The 25,554-nt window shown below is 39.3% G+C and overlaps 1 protein-coding gene across 2 annotated transcripts in view; it reads right to left on the bottom strand.

Moving 5' to 3' along the window:
• Positions 1-25,554, bottom strand: part of LOC126827559 (protein prickle) — a 59,486-nt gene extending 33,932 nt beyond the window's left edge. The window contains exon 1 of one of the 2 annotated variants that reach the window (XM_050557031.2): positions 25,179-25,554. In XM_050557031.2, coding sequence (XP_050412988.1) covers positions 25,179-25,232 — 54 coding nt within the window. In that variant the 5' untranslated portion in view covers positions 25,233-25,554. Of the gene's footprint in view, positions 1-6,321; positions 6,531-25,178 lie in introns of those variants that run through there. The other variant, XM_050557032.2, reaches the window with a different exon arrangement.

Here is a 25,554-nt window from a genome sequence, read left to right as displayed (position 1 = left end):
CACCCTGGTATCTCATCACTGTTGTTGTACCTGTCAAACCTAACAACAAGCCCATCCAAAAACATAGAGAGCTACCGTGGTATCTCTTCACTGTTGAACCTGCCGAACCTAACAACAAGCCCATCCAAAAACATAGAGAGCTACCGTGGTATCTCTTCACTGCTGTACCTGCCGAACCTAACAACAAGCCCATCCAAAAACATAGAGAGCTACCGTGGTATCTCTTCACTGTTGAACCTGCCGAACCTAACAACAAGCCCACCCAAAAACATAGTCCTAAAGAGCCACCGTAGCATCTCTTCACTGTTGAACCTGCCGTAACTAAAATCAACCCCTTCCAAAAACACAGTCCTAGAGAGAAAGCGTAGTATCTCTTCACTGTTGTTGTTCCTGCCAAACCTAACAACAAGTCAATCCAAAAACATAGTTCTAGAATTAGTAGTAACCTACATTCGTTCATTCTTCTATTGTAAAGATGCTATGAAGATTTAAAGAGACGCTATTATGTTAGCCATCGTCACTTGTTATAAGTTATATAACTTTCAGCTATACACTTACTTAATAATAATAGAAAGTCTGAATAATATTAGATGGCAATTATATTTCGTTATGTTTTTGATGGTGTGCTATACATTTGAAGGTGTTTATTGGCCAATTACGACGTATGTATTGGTTTACAGACCTGCGTTTTGTGGGAAATTGTGGGAAGTAAGAAAAGGGAAGGAGATCAGGATTCGTCAAAACTAACATATGGTTCAATGCTAGAGAGGGGAATTTTGCCCGGGCTTATCATTGAATTCTATCTCCCTAAGAGTCTTTTTTTATGGGGCATGGTCCTTATACAGTTCGGAATCACTGGGCTACAAATAGCTTTGATTGCCGGAAGTCGAATATTTGCCTTGAAATGTTGTCTGGTATATAAAAGTACAGCAAAAACTGTTAGATATTTGAACTTGAGGGGATAAGTAGTATTTTTTACAACACGTTAAGATTGTTATCTAGCCGAGTCTGACTATTATCTAGTACCTGCCAAACTCATCGAAATAACATATTACTACCAAAATACGCTATAGTGCAATCGTCTTATAGCTAGAGAGGTGGTGTGGATGACCGAATGGTTAGCACATGCGCGTTGTATTATACGGTCTGTCATTGAGTCATCTCGCGTGGTTGCGATTCCCCGGTTGTACGTGACAAGGAGTAGGGTTGCCTTCCAACCTGATGGGGTTTCTCCGGGTCGTCCGGTTTCCTCCCACTGCTAAAGACCCCTACGCAAAAGCGAATTATTGAAATAAAATTGAACTATATAAATATGTTAGTCACGAAATGACCTGGTTTGTTTCGAGTGGACGTTAAACCCCATTCTCTCTGTCTCTCTTTCTCTGTCTCTGTCTCTCTCTGTCTCTCTCTCTGTCTGTCTAGTACCTAACCCCATCGAAATAACATATTACCAAAATACGATATAGCGCCATCGTTTTATTGCTAGAGAATCTTCACTTTTATTACCCGACGAAAACCAGTCCCCTAAAAAATACATTCTTTACAATCAAATGAAGTTTAACGGCTAAAAAGTATGGTTTAATGGTCGATCGAGAGAGAGAGAGAGAGAGAGAGAGAGAGAGAGAGAGAGAGAGATGGGGTTTAACGTCCACTCGACACAAACTAGGTCATTTCGGGACTAACATATGGTTTAATTTTATTTAAATAATTCGCTTGCGCGTTGGTCGAGAGAGAGACATTAAGTAATATATTGATATTGTTATATTAGGCAATGTCTTTAGCTCGAGACCATTAAACAATTTAAAATACAGACACTATCGCGCACGCGCTTTTCAATGAAATACGTCACGCGAGTCCAATATTTCATCTAGTACAGATAATGTACGATTGACAAGTTGCCCGTACATTATTGGAAATAATGGTACGCCAACATCAAAGGATGACGTCTCATCTGTATTTTAAAGACTGTTATGGATTCATTTACGTGCATACAAACGTCTACTCGGGACCGCGGTTTATCGTATTATCCGACCGAATGGACAATGTTCTTTGCCAGACCCTCCGTCCTGCACAACTCGTAAGGGGAAATCACAATGAAAATTCCGGAGGAACTTTCTCGGTCAAAATCGGGATCGAACCCGGAACCTCCTGGTCAGTGAGTGGATTTAACGTTTAAAGTCAATGGTCATTACTAGTCTTAATCCTGTTTAATGACGACGCTGGTTGTTAAAACAGCATACCAATACCACTAAATCTATTTATTAAGGCCAGCCCAATATTCGTCAAGGTCGCTGAGATATAAATAAGGTTAGGGCACGTGGTTGTTGGCGAGATGGTAGTTTAGGGTTAGGGTAAGTTTTGGGGATAGGACCAGGGTTAGGATTAGGTTTGGGATTAGCGCTAGCCCTGTTTACATCTCGTGACCTTTGACCAAACTTGAAGTTGGCCTTAGAAAATAGATCTAACCATGTCAAAAGCATTTAAAGTGGCATCAGGTATACGATTAGATAAAGAGCTGACAGTTCTTGCTACAATTGTTAAGAAATAGATAATGAAAAGAGAATATGCTGAAAATTTCAGGCAAATTACTTCACTCTGAGCCTAGATATCAGCGATATACAATTATAGCCCAACCTCGATTGTCATTACTACTATTGTTACGACAATAAACAAAGTCTCGATTATTCATTTTTACGTTAACCGCATCAACCACAAAACGTATTTAAATCTACTTAATATCGCAGCCATCCGATGCCATCGAGGGTTGATTATGGTCTTGGTAAGTTAATTAATGTTTTATTAATAATTTATAATATTTCAGGCCTCAAGAAAGATTGGCAATACACAGAATGTAACCAGACCTAAAGGAAAACCTGCAATAGGCCGATTTACCTCTTGCATAATGACTGTTTACATTATGTGTTTAAATGCTACGTCTGATTATACAATGAAAAGAAATGAATTTAGTTTTAACGTCCTATTTTTCTGTAACGACTGTGCCAATAAAGACGGACTTAAGCCATGCGATGTGCTATATGATGGAAATTCTGCCCTGGCTGTGGCGCTACAACCAACTCTTATCTCACATTCCAACTGTCATGGGCTCTTTTACGTGTACGCCATGAATGTGTACACGAGAATTTCGATTTTTGTCGCATCCGAACGCCTAAACGCTGTCCCGGGCACAAATGAATAATGATAAAGCTTCTCTTACCTGTCATGGATATAAAAAGACTAGTATATGTTATAGAGATGGCTGGAGTATATTATATATAGGTGTGGTATATCTACCTGTGGTATATAAGGTATGGTATATCACCATATCGGTAGCACGTGTATAAATATACCATGGCTTATAACATAACACTAGCGGTACTAAACAATACCTTTATGTATCGGTACTAGTGTAGCATTACCAAATTGCCACCGTTTCCAGATGACCTTGGTCGTCATGTTTATTATTCGTTGATAATTAATGAAGTTCAAATTTCAATAATCTAAAAATACACTTTTTAAACACTTTAAATTTATATCCTTTATATCTATATATTTATTCTATGTGACTAACCATTAATCTAACCATTAATAGGGGCTGTGCATGGTCCAATTATGATTATTATTAAATTTAAAAAAAATAAAAATAAAAACAGCCAGGTCCCTTTTAAAGAGACACGTCTTATCCTATAACTACGACAACGAGTGTCAACGTTTAAAAAAGTATAAACATAATTACCAAAGATTTCTGATTTAGTTCAGGAAAATATACTGTAAAGCTAATTAATTCCGTACAGTATTTATTATTACGTACAGGTACAATATTTATTACGTATAATATTTATTATGTACAATATTTATTACGTCCAGTAGTTATTACGTGCAGTGTTTATTACGTAAATGAAATGAAATGAAATGGGGTTTAACGTCCTACTGTTCTGCTCCTAAACTGGGCTAATGAAGACGGGTGTTTATTACGTACAATATTTATTACTTACGTAAAATATTTACTATGTACATCGTTTGTTACGTACAGTATGTATTACATACTGCTGTTGCTGATTAAATCAAAAACTGGATAATAGAGACTATGTTTTTCATCGTCCGACTTTAGTAATGATGATCGAGACTAGGCCCAAAATTCAATTCTCGGTTCAGGGTGGATCAATTTGACTGAAATTTTCAGCAAATTCCCTTTACTACTTACGCAAAATATTTATAACGTACATTGTTTATAACGTACACTGTTTATAACGTACAGTATTCATTACTTACTTGCAATACCTATTGTATATGTTTCTATAAGGAACTAATGATATGAGTTCAGCCGTTGCAGGTTCTTTATATTGTATTAATTGTTTAATATAAAAAATAATTTGCGCAATGTAGAATCCTAAGCATGAATCATTTCGCCTTCAATTAACGAATTGAGACGCCGGTTGTAATCTGTAATCATGTGGCTATGATCTAATGCGAGGTTCCCACTGTCAAGTGATGCGTTGCGGTAGGATTGTCCCTACTGAGTCCACGAACTGGTACGCGAAGATTCGTTCGGATACATTTCGAAACGATCAACACGATTGCTATGACTGCTCACAATATATTATTATGATAATCCCTGATAGATCACTACGATTACTCCATGATTATAGCCACGTTTTCAATCATAACGCTAGTCGTGATAGTGGGATCCACTACCAAACGTTATGATTTTGTTATTAAATAAATGGAAGAACTTCCCACTAGAACAATCCATGGCCTAAGGCCGTGGATGGAAAGATTGCAAAATCATATTCTAAAAAAAAAACAGAAAGAAGCCTCGACTCTCTCAAGTCTTGCCCGTGATACCGCGTTTTGGGAAGAGGACGTTAAGCAGCTGTAATAGTAGTTGTAGCAGAAATAGTAGTAGGACTAGTAGTAGTAGTTTAGTGGTGGTGATTGTAGTAGCAGCAGCAGCAGTAGTTAGTGGTAGTAGTAGTAGCAGTAGTAGCACTAGTAGTAGTAGTAGTAGTAGCAGTAGTAGCACTAGTAGTAGTAGTAGTAGTTGTAGTTGTAGTTGTAGTGGTAGCAGCAGCAGCAGTAGTAGTAGTAGTAGTAGTAGTAGTAGCAGTAGTAGTAGTAGTAGTAGTAGTAGTTGTAGGAGTAGTAGTAGTAGCAGTAGTAGGACTAGTAGTAGTAGCAGTAGCACTAGCAGTAGAGGTAGTAGTTGTAGCGCTTGTAGTAGTAGTAAGAAGGTCTTAGTGAATACACTACGAAGGTGTTGTACCGAATACTAGATAATGAACAGGGTTTAAATAAATCGGCAACGGATGGATATCTCATTTAACAGATAATATTTTGTTACACGATATAGGCGAATCTCACGGACTGAATCAAACAAACTCAATATATGATAATAAACCAATATACCTATGGTTAATATAGGCCAATGGGTATACTCGGTGAAATGAAATGGGGTTTAACGTCCTACTGTTCTGCTCCTATACTGGGCTAATGAAGACGGGCATACGCCATACAGTGTGCTATAGTGGGAAATTTTGCCCGGGCAGCGCCACTATCGCCTACTCTTATATCGAATTCCAACTGCCAAGGGATCATTTGCTTGCATTCCAATGTATACACGGGACCTCGATTTTTCGTCTCATCCGAATGACTACACAGCTGTCCTTGTCAGGCCCTCTGTTCAGCACCACTGACAAGGAGAAACCACGTCGGAAAATCCAGATGAACTTTCTCGACCAATGCAGGGATCGAACACCCGACCTCCAGGCTAGCGAGCCAGCGTCTTAACCACCTAGCCACCGTGGCTCCCGAAATGAAATGGGATGTAACGTCTGGGCTAATAAACACGAACATGCGCCATAGTGTGCTATGAGAGGGGTTTTGCCCAAACAGTGGCGCTACGGCCTACTATGATATCGAATTTCAACTGTTAAGTGATCTTTAAGTACACGTCAAAGTGTACACGGGGTCTCGTTTTTCGTACCACCCGAAAGACTTAACTTTGTACCTCGCCAGGCCCTTCGCCCTGCACCATTGACAAGGGGGGGGGGGACCACGCCTGAAAATCCCGACCAACATTTTGGGGCAATGTCGGGATCGTATCTGAGACCTCCTGATGAGCGGCTCCGCAATATATTTGCACTGGGCCAAGGTACAGACATGTATAAGTTGCATGCCATGTGGAGGTACCTCTACCCCCTCGCCACCCCAAGCCAAAACCCAAGCCCACACCACTCGATAAACATACTTCTATGTAAGTTGCGTGCTCCCACATCTACCCACTGGGCATAAATAGTTCAAAACATATAGTTTTACATTTCTTACCGTATCATAGACCCCAGCTGCCATATTATTTGCTAATTCGTTTTACTGTTTCCATCCTTTGCAGTATGATTGGTTACTCCATCACATAATTCTCACTACCTTCAAATCGGTACACTTCATTCCTACCGTATTCTACACAAACTAGTAAAACTATCTCTGAGCACGATATTCATATAAAGGTCAATATTTCCGGTATAATAAAATTATAATGTTGACACATAATATACAATCACCTAAAATGTTTATTTCAAACGGAAATATTTAAGTCAGTGATGTTTTTAAACATACCAAGAGACCTTTGTAGTCTCGATTATCAGCCATTATCAAAATCATATATCAACAGTGGCGGATCCACGTAGAAGGCATGGATGGGCGTCCTCGCAAATGGCAGTATAAAGATCTCTTTTAAATTTGAGCTTTTGCTGGTTGGGATAATGTAGCTCACGAAATCGAATCTTACATTCGGGTCCAGATATGCGCCACACATCACCACTGACAACCCGATTGTTTAAATTTTTGTCGGAGGAGAGACATTCCCCCCGCCCCCAACTAAATATCACGTGTCCGCCATTATATATCAATATCACGTGAATAAGGAAGTAAAATAAAAGTAGGCAAAAAACAACGAGATGATTCAATGATATTTATAGTTTATTACTTGTAAGAAAGGAAGGAAAATGAAAGTAGACTAAAACAAGTAGATGCATCAATGCTATTTAAAGTTTATTACTTGTAAATAAGGTAGTAAAATGAAAGTAGGCTCAAAACAACGAGATGAATCAATGCTATTTATAGTTTATTACTTATGAATAAGGAAGTGAAATGAAAGTAGATGAATCAATGATATTTAAAGTTTATTACATATACTTTCGACAATCTGATCAAAGCACAGATCATTTTATTTCGTGGGTTTTCTCCGGGTTCCTCCGGTTTCCTCCCACTGCTAAAGACCCCTACGCGCAAGCGAATTATTGAAATAAAATTAAACCATATGTTAGTCCCGAAATGACCTAGTTTGTGTCGAGTGGACGTTAAACCCCATTTCACTCTCTCTCTCTCTGAATCAAGTGGAGTGGTTTTGATTCTCCACTTGTACATGACAAGGAGTGGGCTCGTCTGTCTAACCTCGTGGATTTCCATCCACTGCTACAGACCCCTACGGGCAAGCGAATTATTGAAATAAATAGTACCATATATTAGTCCTAGTTTGTACTGGGGCAGAATTTAATTATCACCAATTACACGAGTAAATAATTTGCCCTATACTTGATGATAAACCCCAAACGTACCTAAATAGTAATAGGCCTGGTACCCTGCCACCGACGGGAGGATACTAAATATAGAAATATTTTAATATAGGATTTACACGACCACGACACTAATTAAAAGATAGCTGATTGATTGATAAAACGAAAGTTGGCTATTTTCAGACGGGTTTGGCATACATCATTTCCATACGTAAAAATCATCTATTAGAAATTCTTGACTAGGGTTAGGATTATTTGACCCTAGCCGTGGTGGTGTTTAACTCAAAGTATGGGGATTTCCACTCGGTCTAAAAATAGCACCGTCGTGATTCATAAATACACGTTTGGGAAGTAACTACGTCATTGTTTACCTTGACCTATAACGACCTTGAACTGTTGATCCGTGTAAAAAGTAACTGAGCTAAATATCAGGTTAATCAAATTATCAGTTCTATCGTTATTTTAACCCCGATAAAAACAACAACACACTTTTTCTTCAACTCAAGTTGATGTCTCGACTTATTAAAGATGAAGAAGTGCGATCTAAGTCACATTTTTGTCTTTTCGCATAAAAGGCAATACAGACTTTAGGGTGAGAATGCTTGACGCGAACAGAACAACGAGTGGGTTTAATTACAACTTCAAAATTATGTTTAAAGTTGCAATTTCATATTTTTAAGTTATATTTTTAAAATTTATTAAAATAAAGCCTTAAAATAGATGGTATCTATAAACAGTCCTACCTTGTTAAAGAATAATCCTATTAATCCTATAATTCACTATTGCCAGTTGAGAAATTGGCAAAAATATCATTTTCAATTTTAAATTCAAACGTTTGAAGATAGCTATTCCATGGGGGGAATAGAAACACAAGGGAGGTAATTGTGTTTATTATTTCCGGGGTCAAAGGATTTTTAAGTGGGAGAATAATACCTATGATCGTATAATAGTGAGCTGACATAGAAATAATTATGTTTTGACTTTCTTAGAAAATAGGAAATTATCGCTTTAATACGAATCATAATTATCAGTACAACAACTGACTTCCACTTTTCAGCAAAATAAGGGTCAAATAAAGGGTACGATGGACGTATTTGTCCGGGATGCCATTTCAGAAGGGCATTGGTTCAATTTGACTCCGATCGTTTTTTACCTGAAATTGATTGTTCCACAGAAAGCTTATACAATTTGCTACCCGATGGCGCCATTAACTGGGGTTCGTTGAAAAAGTGACTTAGATCGTTCTTCTCCGGGGCTCTTCAGATTATATGACCCGTGATCATACTAGACTTAAGCTGTCTGTCTACAGTTAAACCTACTTGAGATCAAACATGACATTGTATTTCCCATTCGACGATTATGGTCCAAAACACTAAATACTTTGAGAATTTTGAGAAATATGTATCCCGCTTCCATTTATCATATCTAATGAAATTGGAAATAATTATTTAGTTTCTTTTTTTTTTTTTTTTTAATGTGGCGGTCATTGAGAACAGAGATCTATTCTCAAGTAGATAGTTATCTGTGTAAGCCTACAGATGACAATTTAAAATCATCTAGTTTTAAATTAGAATCGGGGCCGTGTTCGAATCCTGGCGCAGACCAACTTGAATCTCGCTTGCTCGTAGGGGCCTTTAGCGTTTGGTTATGTGATGCAGAAACGTTTAAGATGTTCAAACCCCCTTTCATTTTATTTCATTTCCAAGGAATGTTTAGATCCACGTGTTTGTTATTAAAAGAACGTCAATTTTTAACGTCTGGTTTTAAAGGGTTGACAGATGGCGTTACATCAAAATCTTGAAAATTGATTGACAGTTAAAGAGATGCCATGATTTTTTTTTAATTAAGAAATATAAAGATACAGAATTAAAAGCTAAAATCAATCTGCAACTGAGTACGTGTACAGAAGTCAACAGAGAGTGTCTATTTAAAGGAGCTAAATCGCTAATATTTGGTACCTAGAAATTGACATAAATGGGTCGAAACGCATATAATAATGTAATATGAATGTATATAAACTGATTTACATTCAATCGTCTCTGTTTTACTGTAATTTCTAATCAATTATGTTGGGCGAAATGCGCCAGAAGTCTCAGTCGAATGGCAATCTCTAGCGTCTGGTTATTCAAGTCTACGCCGATAATATTTATTGCGCATGCTTTCCAGATAAGAATATAGCGTCGCCGTTTGACATGACTTGTGGAATATGCCTAGCCTCGTTTTCGAGTCCCTTATTACAAATAGCGCTGAAACGCTACCAATTGTAAAATGCTTATTTTGTCTTAAATATTGGATATCAGAAGCCCATCTTTTCCCGGTAAGATCACAGCATCAGTGTTGATTTAAACCGACAAATAATTCGTGTTTTCAATGTCGAAGATTTTGGATGATATTGAGTTAGAGACTTAGCTACTTTAAGTAATTTCTCGCGCATGTGTATTATATATGTATTATCTTTCCTTAAACATACGAACACGTTAGAGAATTAATATTTCAATTCATTTCTAGCAATTCTCCCTTCCTTTCTTTTGGATGGTCATTTTCGATGACTTTTTGGTCTAGATAGAAGAAACGTTTTGTTGAATATTCATGATTTTGAAGAACCGGAAGTTAACAGACCTGAATTAGGGAAATGGTCTAGCAGATTATTGCGACATGCTGGGCTCTTTGTAGTTATAAAGATTAAGTTCATCCGGGTGTTCTAAAAAAAAATTATAGGCCAAGAAATGTCAGGAATTTAACATTAAGTCAATGGGGTGTGTGTGTGTGTGTGGGGGGGGGGGGGTACAAGTTCGAAACCGTATGTTCTTACATACACTGGAACGTTTCTACTGATTTTAGAGCATTTAGTTTTTAGATTACTTTTTTATTTCACCGATATGGTTACTTGTATAGTTAAATTTTACTACAGTATGCTTACATTCGTATTTCTTGTAGCATGTAACAGATCATGACTCATGCTGACATTACACAATGATTTCTTTGGGTTGTATTCCTGATTGTTTTCAAATTTGAGTGAAGTCTGTGTCACTACAGGCCCGGGACTGTACATCGCAGTGGACGCTTACGGCTAGCCCCCGGATCCATTCACTTTTTTTTTAATTGTTTGTTTATTTGTGGTTTCTGAGTATGATGTCTTGTCCATGTATTTGTTTTTATGTAAATTATGTGTGGTGCAGTTCCCCTGCACTTACTAATACAATAACTGTCTTTAAAATACAGATGTGACGTCACCCTTTGATGTTGGCGTACCATTATTTCAAATAATCGTACGGGCAACTTGCCAATCGTACCTTGTCAAATATTAGACTCGAGTGACGTATTTCACTGTAAACGCACGTGCGGAGTGTCTGTATTTTAAGATGTTTAATGGTCTCGAGCTGAGACATTGCGTAATATATTGTAAAAACACTCGGACCTGACGGTCCTCTTGTTGTTACAATATATTACTTAATGTCTCGCTCTCGACCATTAAACAATACATAAATAATATATAATATTATGATAAATAACCTTTAACATTATCTGGTGACCAATTGCTAGATCTTTAAAGCTGTGTTCTGCACCGACTGGGCTGATACAGACGGCCGCAATATAACTACGAGAGAGAGAGAAATGGGGTTTAACGTCCACTCGACACAAACTAGGTCATTTCGGGACTAACATATGGTCCAATTTTATTTCACTAAAACCGGAAGACTCGGAGAAAACCCACGATGTTAGACAGGCGATCCTACTCCTTGTCACGTACAACCGGGGATTCGAAACCACGCTAGTTGACTTAATGACAGGCCTTATGATACAACGCGCACGTGCTTACCATTTGGTCATCCAACCCTCCAACTGCCAGATCAAAGCTGTGTTCTGCACCGACTGGGCTATTGAAGACGGCCGCAATATAACATCAAAGTATACGTTAAATAACATATAATATATGATAAATGACCTTTAACATTATCTGGTGATCAACGGGTAGATCAAAGCTGTGTTTAAAGGAATATAAGCTTTCATTTAGTTATCTTGGTTTTACATATTATCATTTAATATTGACCATTCAAATGTCAAACCATCCTTGCCGGAGCGTAACCATGTTCAGGTATTAGGGGCGTCAAGGGATACAATATCGTTGTTTTTACGATTAGCGTTTAATATATGACAATTCAAATGTCAAGCCGTCATCCAGGGGCGTAGTTGGTTCTAAAGCTAGGGGCGTCACGGGAAATAGTAACACAGCAAATGGAGTGAAGCGCTAAGTGATTGCTCTTTCATATATAATTAATTTAAGAAAGAAGTATAGGGTTAGATTAGGGTTAGCGTAATACTGATTACCTCGTGCTCAGGGCTAGGCTAATCCTGTCTCATAAATACTGTATTCATAAATACAGTATAAACAATGTTTTCTTTATTCATAAATACCGTATTTACTGGGTAACCTTTATTACATAGTATTTACAATGTAATCGTTATTCATAAATACAGTATTTTCTAGGTAATCTTTATTCATAAATACAGTATTTACTAGGTAATCGTTATTCATAAATACAGTATTTTCTAGGTAACCTTTATTCATAAATAAGTATTTACTAGGTAATCTTTGTAAACACTATCGTGTTATATTTAATGTGTTTCATGCCGTCCCGACAATAGGGGGGCTAGACGCCGATTCCTTGCCATGACCTCTGACCTGCACCGTTGATAAGGAACCTTCTCAACCAACGCGGAACTGAACTTCGAACCTCCTAGCGCAACCTGGTGGGTAAATCATAGACAATCCCGTGGAAATTTCTCGATTAATACAGGTCAGGGACCGAACCTCGGACCTCCCGATGCTAAGTTGGTCCTAATAGGGGCCAATACAATAGGGTTAACATCATCTTCGTGCGAAACGCCCTGACTTCTTTTATGTGGCACCCGATGAACGATCGATGGAAGATTTGGTCTCAGGTTTTATTTACTCTAAGTATCTGAGAGAATTTGAGTAATTTGATCTTTTTATTTATTTATTGATGTTCCTGAAGCAGGATGCTGACATCTTGTATTCTGGGGTTAAAGGGAGACATCTGGTCGTTCGACAAGTTGGAGGTTCATGTCTGAGAAATTAACTTTAATTAATCCCAACTATACATTATCTCTATATTTGTCCTCACAGCTGCGTCTTACTTAAAATATAAACATTAGCGTGAAACATGCGGGATTATTCATGTCATAGACATTAAAGATACTTTCCCGCGTACAAACTGTGTGATTTGATGATATATTTGGACTAAAAACATATTCAAACTAATTAATCTATCAAACATTTGATTCAAACCCCTCTAAAAACTTTGTATTCGCAGGGAGATACCTCAAGCTATAAATAAACTGTTGTTAGAAGCCATGATTGAGGGAGGGTACATTTTTCAGAATGTATTTTTCATTACATACTGTCCATTTACCTTACATATTGAGGCCTATTCTGAACTATTTCTGTTCACTTCTTTTTCCGCCTTTAATGGCAGATTCTTTTGTACGTTGACATCCCTCAGTGTTCCTAAAACCGCCTAACCATTTGATCAATATCTAACAACTGCTCCCTCTGTCATGCTAGCACACAATAAGCTGTCAGACAACAGTCGGGATGCCAGTTAGTGATACCCTGACATTTATGCCCAAGGGATTGAGCCTAAAATGTCATTTCTGAACTAACATATGATACAATTTTATTTCAATAATTACCTTATTCGCCTAACGCATGGGTCTTTATCAGTGTGTGTGGTGGGGGGGGGGGGGATAACACACGAGGTTGGGCAGGCGATTCTACTCTTTGTCACATTTCAACGTAAACAAGCAACCGTTTACGTCAATCTGTTTAAAATATAGATCTGTATTTCGTTTCGTTTTTTATACTTTCGATCTCCTCTACTACATGAAGATCTGGCCGGTTATAATGGAAGGTCGCGTCAGGGTTCATACGAGCGGCTTTTGGTCCTCTAACATCAGACATTGATGATTTAATCAGCCTTGACGTTTCTAGTGGTTTACCCACAGTTGCGTGTACAACACTCCAAGCACTCGCCGTACCAGACCGTTTCATTAGCTAATCCGCCACATCAATCAGAATGCTAGTTATATAACAAATCTTCCAGATCCTAGTGTAGGAAAGACAAGTAAAACGAAATTTTGAACTATAAAAAACGAAACGAAATAAGATCTGTGTTTTAATCAGATTGGCGTTTACGTGTGTGTTGCATTAATTGCTTCTTTAACTTCTCTGTAGAGATGTTGTCTATAAAACAGTTCTGTTAAAGATACATTATTAGACTACTTATTAAAGATACATTATGGTAGATTCGATAACGAGTTGGCAGTTCTCACTATAATAGTTAAAAAAAACCTAGATAATGTAAAGGCAATTTGCTGAAAATTTCATTCAAACTGATCCACTATGAACCGAGAACTAAGCGGTGGAAATTTCCGGCTAGCCTCGATCATCATTACTAAAGTCGGCACGATAGAAAAAATAGTCTCGATTATCCATTTAATTGTTAAATCGTGAAGGAAAGTTATGCAGTAAATCGGCTCATAATGCACTAAAGATCGCAGGCTAGCGATGCCATCTAGAGTTGATTATGGTCTGGATAATTTAGATAAATTAATAATTTAGATAACATTTCAGGCCTAAAGAAAAACCTACAATAGGCAGATTTAGCTCTAGCATAATGTATGTTTAAATTATGTAAATGAAACGAATGCAAAGCCGGGCTATGCAGTGTGCTCTAGGGGACATCCAGACAATGGCGTTTCCGGCGACTTATCGAATATCAACTTCCAATCCATCTTTTACATTCATGTCAGTGTATACATAAGACCTCGGTGAAATCGGCCTGTCACTGAGTCAACTGACGTGGTTTCGGTTCCCCGGTTGTACGTGACAAGAAGTAGGGTCGCCTGTCCAACCGCCTTAGTTTTCTCCGGGTCCTCCAGTTTCCTCCCACTGCTAAAGCCTCCCACTGCTAAAGACCCCTACGCGCAGGCGAATTATTGAAATAAAATTAAAGTCTGTCATTGAGTCGACTGGCGTGGTTTCGAATCCCCGGTTGTACGTGACAAGGAGTAGGGTCGCCTGTCCAACCTCGTGGGTTTTCTCCGAATCCTTCGGTTTCCTCCCACTGCTAAAGCCTCCCACTGCTCAAGACCCCTATGCGCAAACGAATTATTGAAATAAAATTGAACCATATGTTAGTCTCGAAATGACCGAGTTTGTGTCGAGTGGACGTTAACCCCCATCTCTCTCTCTCTCTCTCTCTCTCTCTCTCTCTCTCTCTCTCACTAACTCACCCCCCCCCCCGAGAACCCTCCCGATAACTTAATATTAAGCTTCTGTCATACTCACTGAGCCACCGTGGCTCCTCCTGTCATCAGACATGTGAATAACATTAAGGGAAATCCAATACGTATAATCCCAGTATGATATCCTACTTGTATACGCAATCTGTCCTGTTATCGCAATATTATCATCAATGGCTTTTACCCATTTAACTCCGCGTAATGTTTATTTTAATTTACGTTTTAAAACTAAATCTAGTGTAGGCTCGGCATTTTTTACGAGTCCAATATAAGCTTTATCAGTAAATATTACCGCTGTGATATCGACCTCTTCATATAAATAAGTTCATCGTTTAATGCGTTATGCTGTATCATCTATCATCTCAACTAGCGTTTAATGCGTTATGCTGTATCATCTAGCATCTCAACTACGGTTTTAAAACGCTAACTAACAAAAAAAAAAACAAGGTCGGTAATTTTTAACCCGTTTTTATAGAGATGAGATGAAATGAAATGAAATGAAATGGGGTTTAAACTCTGTTTATATATATAGAAAACAAATTAAAACGAAATGGGGTTTAACGTCCTACTTTTCTGCACCAACCGGGATAATGAAGACGGACATTTACCATGCAGTATATGCTATGATGGAAATCTTGCCTAGACAGTGGCGCTACGGTCTTCTTTTCATCCGAACGACTGGGCAATGGTCCTTGTCGGGCCCTCTGTCCTGTACCACTGACATGGGGAACACTAGTTCTCGGCCAACACCGGGTTCGAGTGAGCCATAGATTAGTGAAGCGACGTGTTGATTTTCAGAAGCTATAGCTCTGTGAATTAAGTATCCAACCTTTACCGTTCAGGGTTTAAAGATACAACAATCTGATTAAAACACAGATACTATTTCGTTTCGTTTTTTTATAGTTCAAAATTTTGTTTTACTTGTCTTTACTACACTTTACTATATACATGTAACCCGCGTTCTGGAAACTGTGGGGGATTAGCCAATGAACCAGTCTGTTAGGCGAGTTTTTGGCGCGAGGTGCACGGAACTGTGGGTAACCCACTTGAAACATCAACGCTGATTGGTTAATCAAATATATCGAATTCCAACTGCCAAGGGATCTTTTACGTGCACGCCAATGTGTACACGGCACCTCGGTTTTTCGTCCCATCAGAACGACTAGACAGCTGTCCCTGTCAGGCCTTCGATCCTGCATCACTGACAAGGGGAAACCACGCCGGAAAATCTGAATGAACTTTCTCGGCCAATGCAGGGATCGAACACCAATCAGATTGAAAGATACAACAAACACAAATATTCAGTATAACAACAAAAACACATGTTTATGGAAAACAGCTACTAGTGTATTTTAATGCGACGTTTCGTAGAGTATTCTCTCAACGTTAGCGAGCTAATACAGTAAAGCAGGTATGAGGTAAACGTATATAGACAAAATACAACAACATAACTGAAACCATACTTGAGAAGGATACGATCAAAATGTAAAATGAATAATTTGAAAGTTTTATTTCAAATTTGAAAGATATTAGCCCGTGAAGGTTTTACAAGACGTTGTTCGAAGCTAAGTCTCGCTCCTCCATTTTTAGCTTAAATCAAAATAAGGCTGAACTGTTCTAATCTATCTAATATCGCAGACTAGCGATGACATTGAAAGTTGATTATGGTCTGGATAAGTTAATTAATGTCTAATTAATAATTTAGATAACATTTCAGGCCTTAAGAAAGACCTGCAATAGGAAGATTTAGCTCTTGTATAATGTATGTATGGTCAGTGAGGGTGAGTTATGAGTTAACAACCAAAATAAGTTTGTGTTTTCAGATGAATGATGACCAGTTTATTATGTTCATCATCCACAGCTGGGTGTTTAAATCACTCTCTCACATCTCAACATTTATACTGTTGTATACACATTTATACTGTATACACATTTATACTGTATACACATTTACTTCATGATCAGTTTCACACGGCAATAAATGGTTGTATACACCAGCTGGATCATCTACCAAAACACAAAGATAAATCTCCGTTCAGAGAGAGAAATGAAATGAAATGAAATGGAGTTTAACGTCCTACTGTTCTGCTCCTAACCTGGGCTAATGAAGACGGGCATACGCCATACAGTGTGCAATGAGGGAAATTTTGCCCGGACAGCGGCACTACGGCCTACTCTTATATCGAATTCCAACTGCCAAGGGATCTTTTACGTGCACGCCAATGTGTACACGGGACGTCGGTTTTTCGTCCCATCCGAACGACTAGACAGCTTTCCTTGTCAGCCCTTCCGTCCTGCATCACTGACAAGGGAGAACCACGCCGGAAAATCTGGATGAACTTTCTCGGCGAATGCAGGGATCGAACACCCGACCTCCAGGGTTCAGAGAGAGAGACAGAGTGAGAGAGAGAGAGAGATATTAAATGATGGATGTTAACGTCCTACTTTTCTGCGGTGAATATACTCCATGTAGTGTCCTATACCCCCCCCTCCGAGACACAGAGAGAGAGAGAGAGAGATAGAGAGAGTGAGTGATGGGGTTTAACGACCACTCGACACAGACTAGGTCAAATCGGGACTAACGTATGATTTAATTTTATTTCAATAATTCGCTTGCGCGTAGGGGTATTTAGCAGTGGGAGGAAACCGGAGGACCCGGAGAAAACCCACGAGGTTGGACAGGCGACCCTATTCCTTGTCACGTACAACTGGGAATCGAAACCACGCCAGTTGACTCAATGACAGACTTTATGATACAGCGCGCACACGCTAACCATCCAGCCATCCAACCCCCCAAGAGAGAGAGAGAGAGAGAGAGAGAGAGGAATGTGATATGTGTGGAATTGTGATGGTGCATTACAGCAGGGCATTAAAACAAAGCCCATTTATATGTATTTTTGTATGGTGTACTGGAAGCCAAGAATGGCACGATGAGATGATACCTGATCCATCTATAATCACCCTGTAAGAATCTCAATAATGACATGAGAAACAAACAAAGCTATACGTTAACATGAACACATGACCCTGGCAATAATGGCTGTTATTTATAGAAACAAACAAACCATGGGTCAACACGCACAGTCCTGGTAATAATTAATGTATCATTTAACATGATTACTTTTCCTATAAAGAGAGAGAGAGAGAGAGAGAGAGAGAGAGAGAGAGAGAGAGAGAAAAATGGGGTTTAACGTCCACTCGACACAAATTAGGTCATTTCGGGACTAACATATGGTTTAATTTTATTTCAATAATTCGCTTGCGCGTAGGGGTCTTTAGCAGTGGGAGGAAACCGGAGGACCCGGAGAAAACCCACGAGGTTGGACAGGCGACCCTACTCCTTGCCACGTACAACCGGGGATTCGAAACCACACCAGTTAACTCAATGACAGGCTTTATGATACAGCGCGCGCACGCTAACCATTCAGCCATCCAAACCCCCTCCTATAAAGAGGGTTGGATGGTCCTGTGATCTATATCACTTGTTCCCGGGAACAGGGTCTGGGATTAATGGATCAAGAAAGGTTCATTAGACGCTGTATCTCATAAGATACGAATGTGGCTTCAGTCAAGGGGATAGAGGCGACAAATTTCCTGACACTGTGAGTTTATGCTGGACTATAAGCCACTCAGATACGACCGGCAATATTATGTCTGCGACGTCACCCGCGGTGGAAGTGGACGTTAAGGCCGTCCGTCGATCACAAGATCTGTCTTTGAGTTAAGAGCAGTGGATTCGATCCCAAGACTACGTGGCAAGGACTAGGGTCGCTTGACAAAGCTCACGGATTTTTTCCAGGCTTTTCTCTCCACTGCTAAAAACACCAAAATCTACATGCAAGCAGTATCTGCCTTACCATGAAACCACGAATACGTTTTACACCACGTACTAAATTAATCCTACTTCGCTGAGAACCAAACTACCTTTTTCATAATTCGAATATTCCTGTAGAAAATAATCTATGTTTTATCGCCTGGAAATAGTTTTTAAGACGCCATTGTCTCGTCATCAAGATCATCATGATAAAACACACGACGTAACTTAAAGGGGTACTACCAGATTAATGAGTGCCATCGATATGACTTGATTCGACCGTCTTGGGTCTCAGTCCAGTCTGTTTAGAAAAATAGGACGTGAAACCCTATTTCATTTGAGTATGAAATTCGGTAGGGTGTGAATTTGTGTGTAGATTCGGCCATAGTCCAGTCGGTACAGAAAAGTAGGACGTTAAACCCCATTTCATTTACTTGATTTGAGTATGAAAATCGGTTGGGTATGAATTGTTTTGCAAATCTGGTCAAACAGATATAGAGCTGCGCTGTTTCCACGAGTGTTCGTTCATACAGCACTCGTTTCCGGTTGCCTTGTTTAGGTTTCTTCGCGAAAAGAAATAAAAAAACAACAAAACAAAACGGATTTTTTTTAAAACCATCATGCGGCTAGTTATCAATGCAAGTTTTTATACGTTACGAGGAGCACGGTCAGAGAGAGAGAGAGAGAGAGAGAGGGAGAGAGAGAGCGAGAGAGAGAGATGGGGTTTAACGTTCACTCGACACGAACTAAGTCATTTCGGGACTAACATATGGTTCAATTTTATTTCCACAATTCGCTTGCGCGTAGGAGTCTTTAGCAGTGGGAGGAAACTGCAGGACCCAGAGAAAACCCACGAGATTGGACAGGCGACCCTACTCCATGTCACGTACAACCAGGGAATCAAAACCCCGCCAGTTGACTCAATGACAGGCCTTATGATACAGCGTGCACGTGCTAACCATTAAGTCATTCAACCTCCCAGGAGCAGGGTCAACTTATTAACCTGGTTAGTTTCATCCGGGTTCTAACACTTCCTTTCACTTCTAAATATCCCTCCACGCAAATGAATTATTGGAATATCATAATCAATGTTAGTTCCGAATTCGGGTTGCGTGTCGACTAAAAAAAAACCGTATTCCTCTGCCTCACTGTTTATTTGACGGATTGTTCCCCTTTAACTTGTTGACTTGTTTAACACGCCAACAATAGTCCCGAATTCGTTCGAGGGTCAGCTAAAAATTTAAAAAACGTATTCCTCTGTCTCATGTTTATTGGGGGGTTGGATGTCCGAATGGTTATCACGTGCGTGCTGTATCATACGGCCTGTCATTCAGCGAATTATTGAAATAAAATTAAACCATATGTTAGTCCCGAAATGACCTAGTTTGTGTCGGGTGGACGTTAAACCCCATTTCTCTCTCTTACACTGTTTATTAGACGGATTGTTCCCCTTTAACTTGTCGATTGTTGTTTTATTTTACGTGTAAAAAGATGGACGCGATACGACATAGTTTCTTAACTAGCGAGCTATAAAATATCACGTGTTAAATATTTTATGAGTATACTTGTTGACATACGCCATGTTTTTTCACGTTACGTCATAATTAAAAACAGCCGTGTAAATAGTTCGTCAACGTAGAATTCAAGTGACTTTGAGATTTATAAATGATGATTGTTTTTTTTACATTCTCTTGCGATGTTTAAAGTTTAATTAAACACAGACGTAATTAGAAAATGAAGGAGAGAGGAGTTAACTGAGGGTAAGAACCGACTGTACTTCTATTATTGTAGTCCAATGGGAGGGAGGCTGGGTGTGTGTTTGAGAGAGAGAGGGAGGGAGAGAGACAGAGAGAGAGACTAACATATGATTCAACATATGGACAGGCGACCCTACTCCTTATCACGTACAAGCAGGGAATCGAAACCACGCTACTTGACTCAAGTGCACGCGTTAACCATTCGGCCCCCAACCCCCGACCGAGAGAATGACAGAGAGAGATGTAGTTGTGTGAAAATAAAAACAAAGTTAGGCAAGCAACCAGCTGGAATATCGTTTATCGCCAAACAGGACATTTATAAGGTGAAGTGCAGTATTAGATCAAATTGTAGATCAGAAATGATGGTGAAATTGTTTTTAAACATGTTGTACTTTCCCCTCGAAGCTGTTACAATAGGGATAGGTTCTTAGCTGTACATGAAACAATGCTGAAATTGGTTTTGAACATTAAGGTTTCGTATTTAGGTCAATGCTGTTACAGAAAGGATGGGTTAGTTAGGAGTGGACGAGGTGATTCAAAACCAGGATCATTCCGTAATTCTAAAAACAAATTAAAATTGTGTTATTCCAGACAGTGGTAAACAAATTTCAAGGATGTAAAATGACGTTTTGTTTTTAATGAATGAGTCACACATATAGAAACAGGAGTGCACGGTGGGGTTGAAATGGTGTGTTATTGAAATTGGTTATCGGGAAATGTCTATACCATTAATAAATCAACCTATTCCTGTCTTGATTATGTATTCTTAATTTTTCAAAACTCTCTCTCTCTCTCTCTCTCTCTCTCTCTTCTATTCAATCAAGTCAAGAGCTATTAAAGTGTAATTGATACAGACAGATACGATTACCGCATTACACCCATCGACACAAAACAAAACATAAATGTCATGTCATGAATACCAGTATTTCATGTCAGCTATTTAAATTTAACGATGGTCTGTTAATAATATTATTACTACTGTTCCCTCTAAGCTGTGCGCGTGTGCAGCGAGCGCACAACGGAACATAAGGCCAGAAAAAATATAATAATATTCTGGTTGGGAGATGCCAATTGTAGGCCGTTTGGGGAGGGTTGGGAATTTCCGGAGTTCACTGTGGCCGCTTTATATAAATGAGTATTCTAGGGAATACTAACCCTAACCCCCAAATTCTTAAACCCAACCACTTTTAGAAGACCGAACTAGGATCCGACTTTAAGCTTCTTGGACCAATATTAATCCGGGTAATCTGTTCTGTCAAGGAAACCAGCTGGTCCTAGTTAAATAAATCGATCTCATTCCTAAAATATCATAAGCATTTTGACTTTAGCACACTTTACCGTGATCGCTATTGGGAACCGATTAAAGCGTGTCTTGAGTGGAAAAAAACCCCCAAAATGTTTGGCTGAGAGCCCAGTGTTCTGAATCAAGAACGCAAATTTCTTACAATCGGTGATAATTTGAAATCATGATTTCAGAATGTTACGTCACCACCGTAACCAATGGTTACTGAGCGTGTATTTTAAAGGGTGATTATCACTTTTACCAGGAAATTAAACGTAATTAATACTGAGTAATATCACATTAAAAGTAACATTAGATTCATCTAATTGTCGAAAATCCCAGCAATTACCAAGCTAAATACTTTTCACCAGCCTTCATCAAAGATCTTTACCACTACTAAACAAAATTTACGGCTCTCAAATTGACATTTAAAACATATAATTTGAACACAATCTGATTAAAATACAGATCAATATTTCGTTTCGTTTTTTATACTTTCGATGGCCTACACTACATAAAGATCTGACAAGTTATAGTGGGAATTCACGTCAGGCATCAAAAGGCAAATAACTCGTCGTAACAGACCGTTTCTTTGGCGAATCCCTCACTTCAAACAAAACGCCGGTTATATAACAACACTTCCAGACCCTACGTAGTAAAGACAGATAAAACGAAATGTCGTAACAGACCGTTTCTTTGGCTAATCCCTCACTTCAAACAAAACGCCGGTTATATAACAACACTTCCAGAACCTACGTAGTAAAGACAGATAAAACGAAATTTTGAACTAAAAAATGACACGAAACAGGATCTGTGTTTTAATCAGATTGATTTGAACACGGCTTGTGTAACAGTATAGTCTAAAGACGCCAAACTCACCCACCAAGATCCCCAAAGCAAGTAGCCACGTTGGCCGGGAAAGTTCCCTGAGGTTTCCCCTCGTCAGTGGTGCAGGACGGAGGGCGTTGCAAGGCCTAGTAGTGCAGGGCGGAGGGCGTTGCAAGGCCTAGTGTCTAGTCAATCGGGTTGTATAAAAAAAACAACATGTCCCGTGTACACGTTCGCGTGCACGTAAAAAAAAAACCTTGACAGTTGGAATTTGAAATAAGAGAATGCCTAGGCCGTAGTGCCGCTGCCCGGGCAATATTCCCTTCCTAGCACACTGCATTGCGAATGCTCGTCTTCATTATCCCGGTGGTGCAGAAAAGTAGATTTCATTTCTCCAAAGTAATAGCGTCCCTTTAAATATTATCGATTTTAAACTATTTCAACGTTTGCTGGTTTTTATATTTATACCACACTTAAACGTGATCCCCTGAGATCATTATCCTATATTAGATTCCAGTAAAATACAACTTTACAAAATGAAATGAAATGGGGTTTAACGTCCTACTGTTCTGCTCCAGTTGGTCTAATGAAGAAGGGCATACGACATACAATGTGCTATGGGGGGGGGGGAGAATTTTGCCCGGGAAGCGTCACCATGGCCTACTCTTATATGGAATTGCATCTGCCAAGGAATCTTTTACGTGCACGCCAATGTATACACGGGGCTTCGGTTTTTCGTCTCATTCGAATGATTAGACAGCTGTCTTTGTCAGACTCTCCGTTCTGCACCACTGACATGGGGAAACCACGCCCGGAGAACCCTATGTACTTTCTCGGCCGGATTAGGGTCTAACGCGTGCACAAGAACACAAGAGCTGTCATACACAAAGTCATGAGTTGGTGACAACGAAAGGGGTGACTTTCCTTATCTCAACTGGTTCTCCGGTTTCTTTCAACTGTTTGTTATTAAATATTGTCCTGTAAGCCAGCGGATTATTGACAAAATAAATTACGCTGATAGTAATCTCCATTAAGCTGGGACATTGTGTTCGACGTCGGTCGCCAAACATGCATGCACATCGTCTGACTTAATTATACAAAATAAGCTGTTTTGCGGGGTTTAAAATTGGGTCAACTGTTTATATCAATTTCATTTCATTTCAATTCTCCCACCCTCTTTACCCAACATTCTGCACCCCCACCCCCACAAAGAATTCTAAGCCTAGTGTAACCTTACATTATTTTTTACTTATATATAGAATATCCGAGTTCATTCCTAGCTTTTGAATATAGAAACCCATCTTTTAATGCTTGATATGGGATCGTTGCATTATGATTATAGACACCCCAGGGGCGGATCCAGGGGGGGGGGGAGCTACATAAAAGTTTTTGTAAATCAAAACTTTTTTTTGAGAAAAGTTTCTTAACTGTGTGCTTTATCCTTTATCGGATGTGGGACAGGATGGGTACTCAAAGCACGAGATAATGATATAGACATGTGATATCACAATGGATGCTTTGCATCCATGAAATTGAATCACAATGTCATTGTATTAATTCATAATAAAAACTGACGTCAAGCGAGATGTTGAATTGCTCTGTTTAAAAATCTCAATGTGTATGTATATACGCCAAAATGACGATAGAGGCAATGCGGGAGGGGGGGGGGGAGATAAATGTCTCAGAAACCCGGCAAACCCCCTCCTGTAAAAATTACTGGATCCGCCCCTGCACCCGTCACTCGTCTTTTAATGTTTGGTCCTTACAGTGAAATCGTTGCTTTTGGAACTGATCCTTACAATGGATGGCCGAATGGTTAGCACGTGCGCGCTGTATCATAAGGCCTGTCATTGAGTCAACTGGCGTGGTTTCGAATCCCCGGTTGTACGTGACAAGGAGTAGGGTTGTCTGCCCAACCTCGTGGGTTTTCTCCGGGTCCTCCGGTTTCCTCCCACTGCTAAAGACCCCTACGCGTAAGCGAATTATTGAAATAAAATTAAACCATATGTTGGTCCCGAAATGGCCTGGTCTGTGATGAGTGGACCCCATCTCTCTCTCTCTCTCTCTCTCTCTCTCTCTCTCTTTTATTTACTGGGTACATAATTAACTTCACATCTAACCGCAGCTTGTAACCAGGACACAATACACTCTGTACTAGTACCGTGGCCTTACCCATGTAAAAGGCTGATAAATTTATTGTTATTGGTACTTCCAATAAAATCAGTGTTTAAACATTAAAAATACGACATGATGTACAGCAAAGATTAATCAACAAACATCAAGTCACAACATACATATAGATTAGCATGGTGCCCCTAGGCTCATCGTGAAGCGCCCCTTGTGCGTGTCTATGTGTTAAGACGTGTGCTGCTCATAATGCCTGATCCTTACAATAGAATCGTTGGTTTAAACAGTGTAGAATATAACTATACAATTATAGGCTGTTGGTGGTCTAACAATAACCTCAAAAATATGTTCAGTGTTTATAAATAAGTCGAGTAAGCCTCGGAATAGACAAGAGAAAGCGTGCAAGGCTGATAATAAAGATTGTTGTGATGTAGATATACACTAATGAACAACAAATGATAAAAATAATCACTTACGTGTGGATGTGTTGGGAAACAACCCTCGGGAATTAGCAGAGTCTTTTCCGCCATTATGATTACAATACTCTGGACAATAAACAATAACAAATACTCCACAAGCCACAAAGATGGCTACCGATGAATGAAACTGCGATTTAAAATAGGATTAGAATTTAAATCGAACTTAAAATATCTCAGTTAAAGAACCAGAAACGTGTACACATCAACTTCATATTGGGTTCGCTCGTGTCTGCTAATTTCGTTCCACAGAACCCGTGCCGCACCAAACGTCAATGACGTCATCGCACGCACCGCGGGAGAGCAGGGTATCCGGTATCGAAGAAGAAGGCACTTTTATAAATATAATGGCCGCGATCTCTCACTAGACGCGAAC

The sequence above is a fragment of the Patella vulgata genome, chromosome 7, assembly GCF_932274485.2.
Source record: "Patella vulgata chromosome 7, xgPatVulg1.2, whole genome shotgun sequence".
Lineage (NCBI taxonomy): Eukaryota > Metazoa > Mollusca > Gastropoda > Patellidae > Patella > Patella vulgata.
The sequence above is the reverse complement of the archived record's forward strand: the minus strand, read 5'-3'. Positions and strand labels throughout refer to the sequence as shown.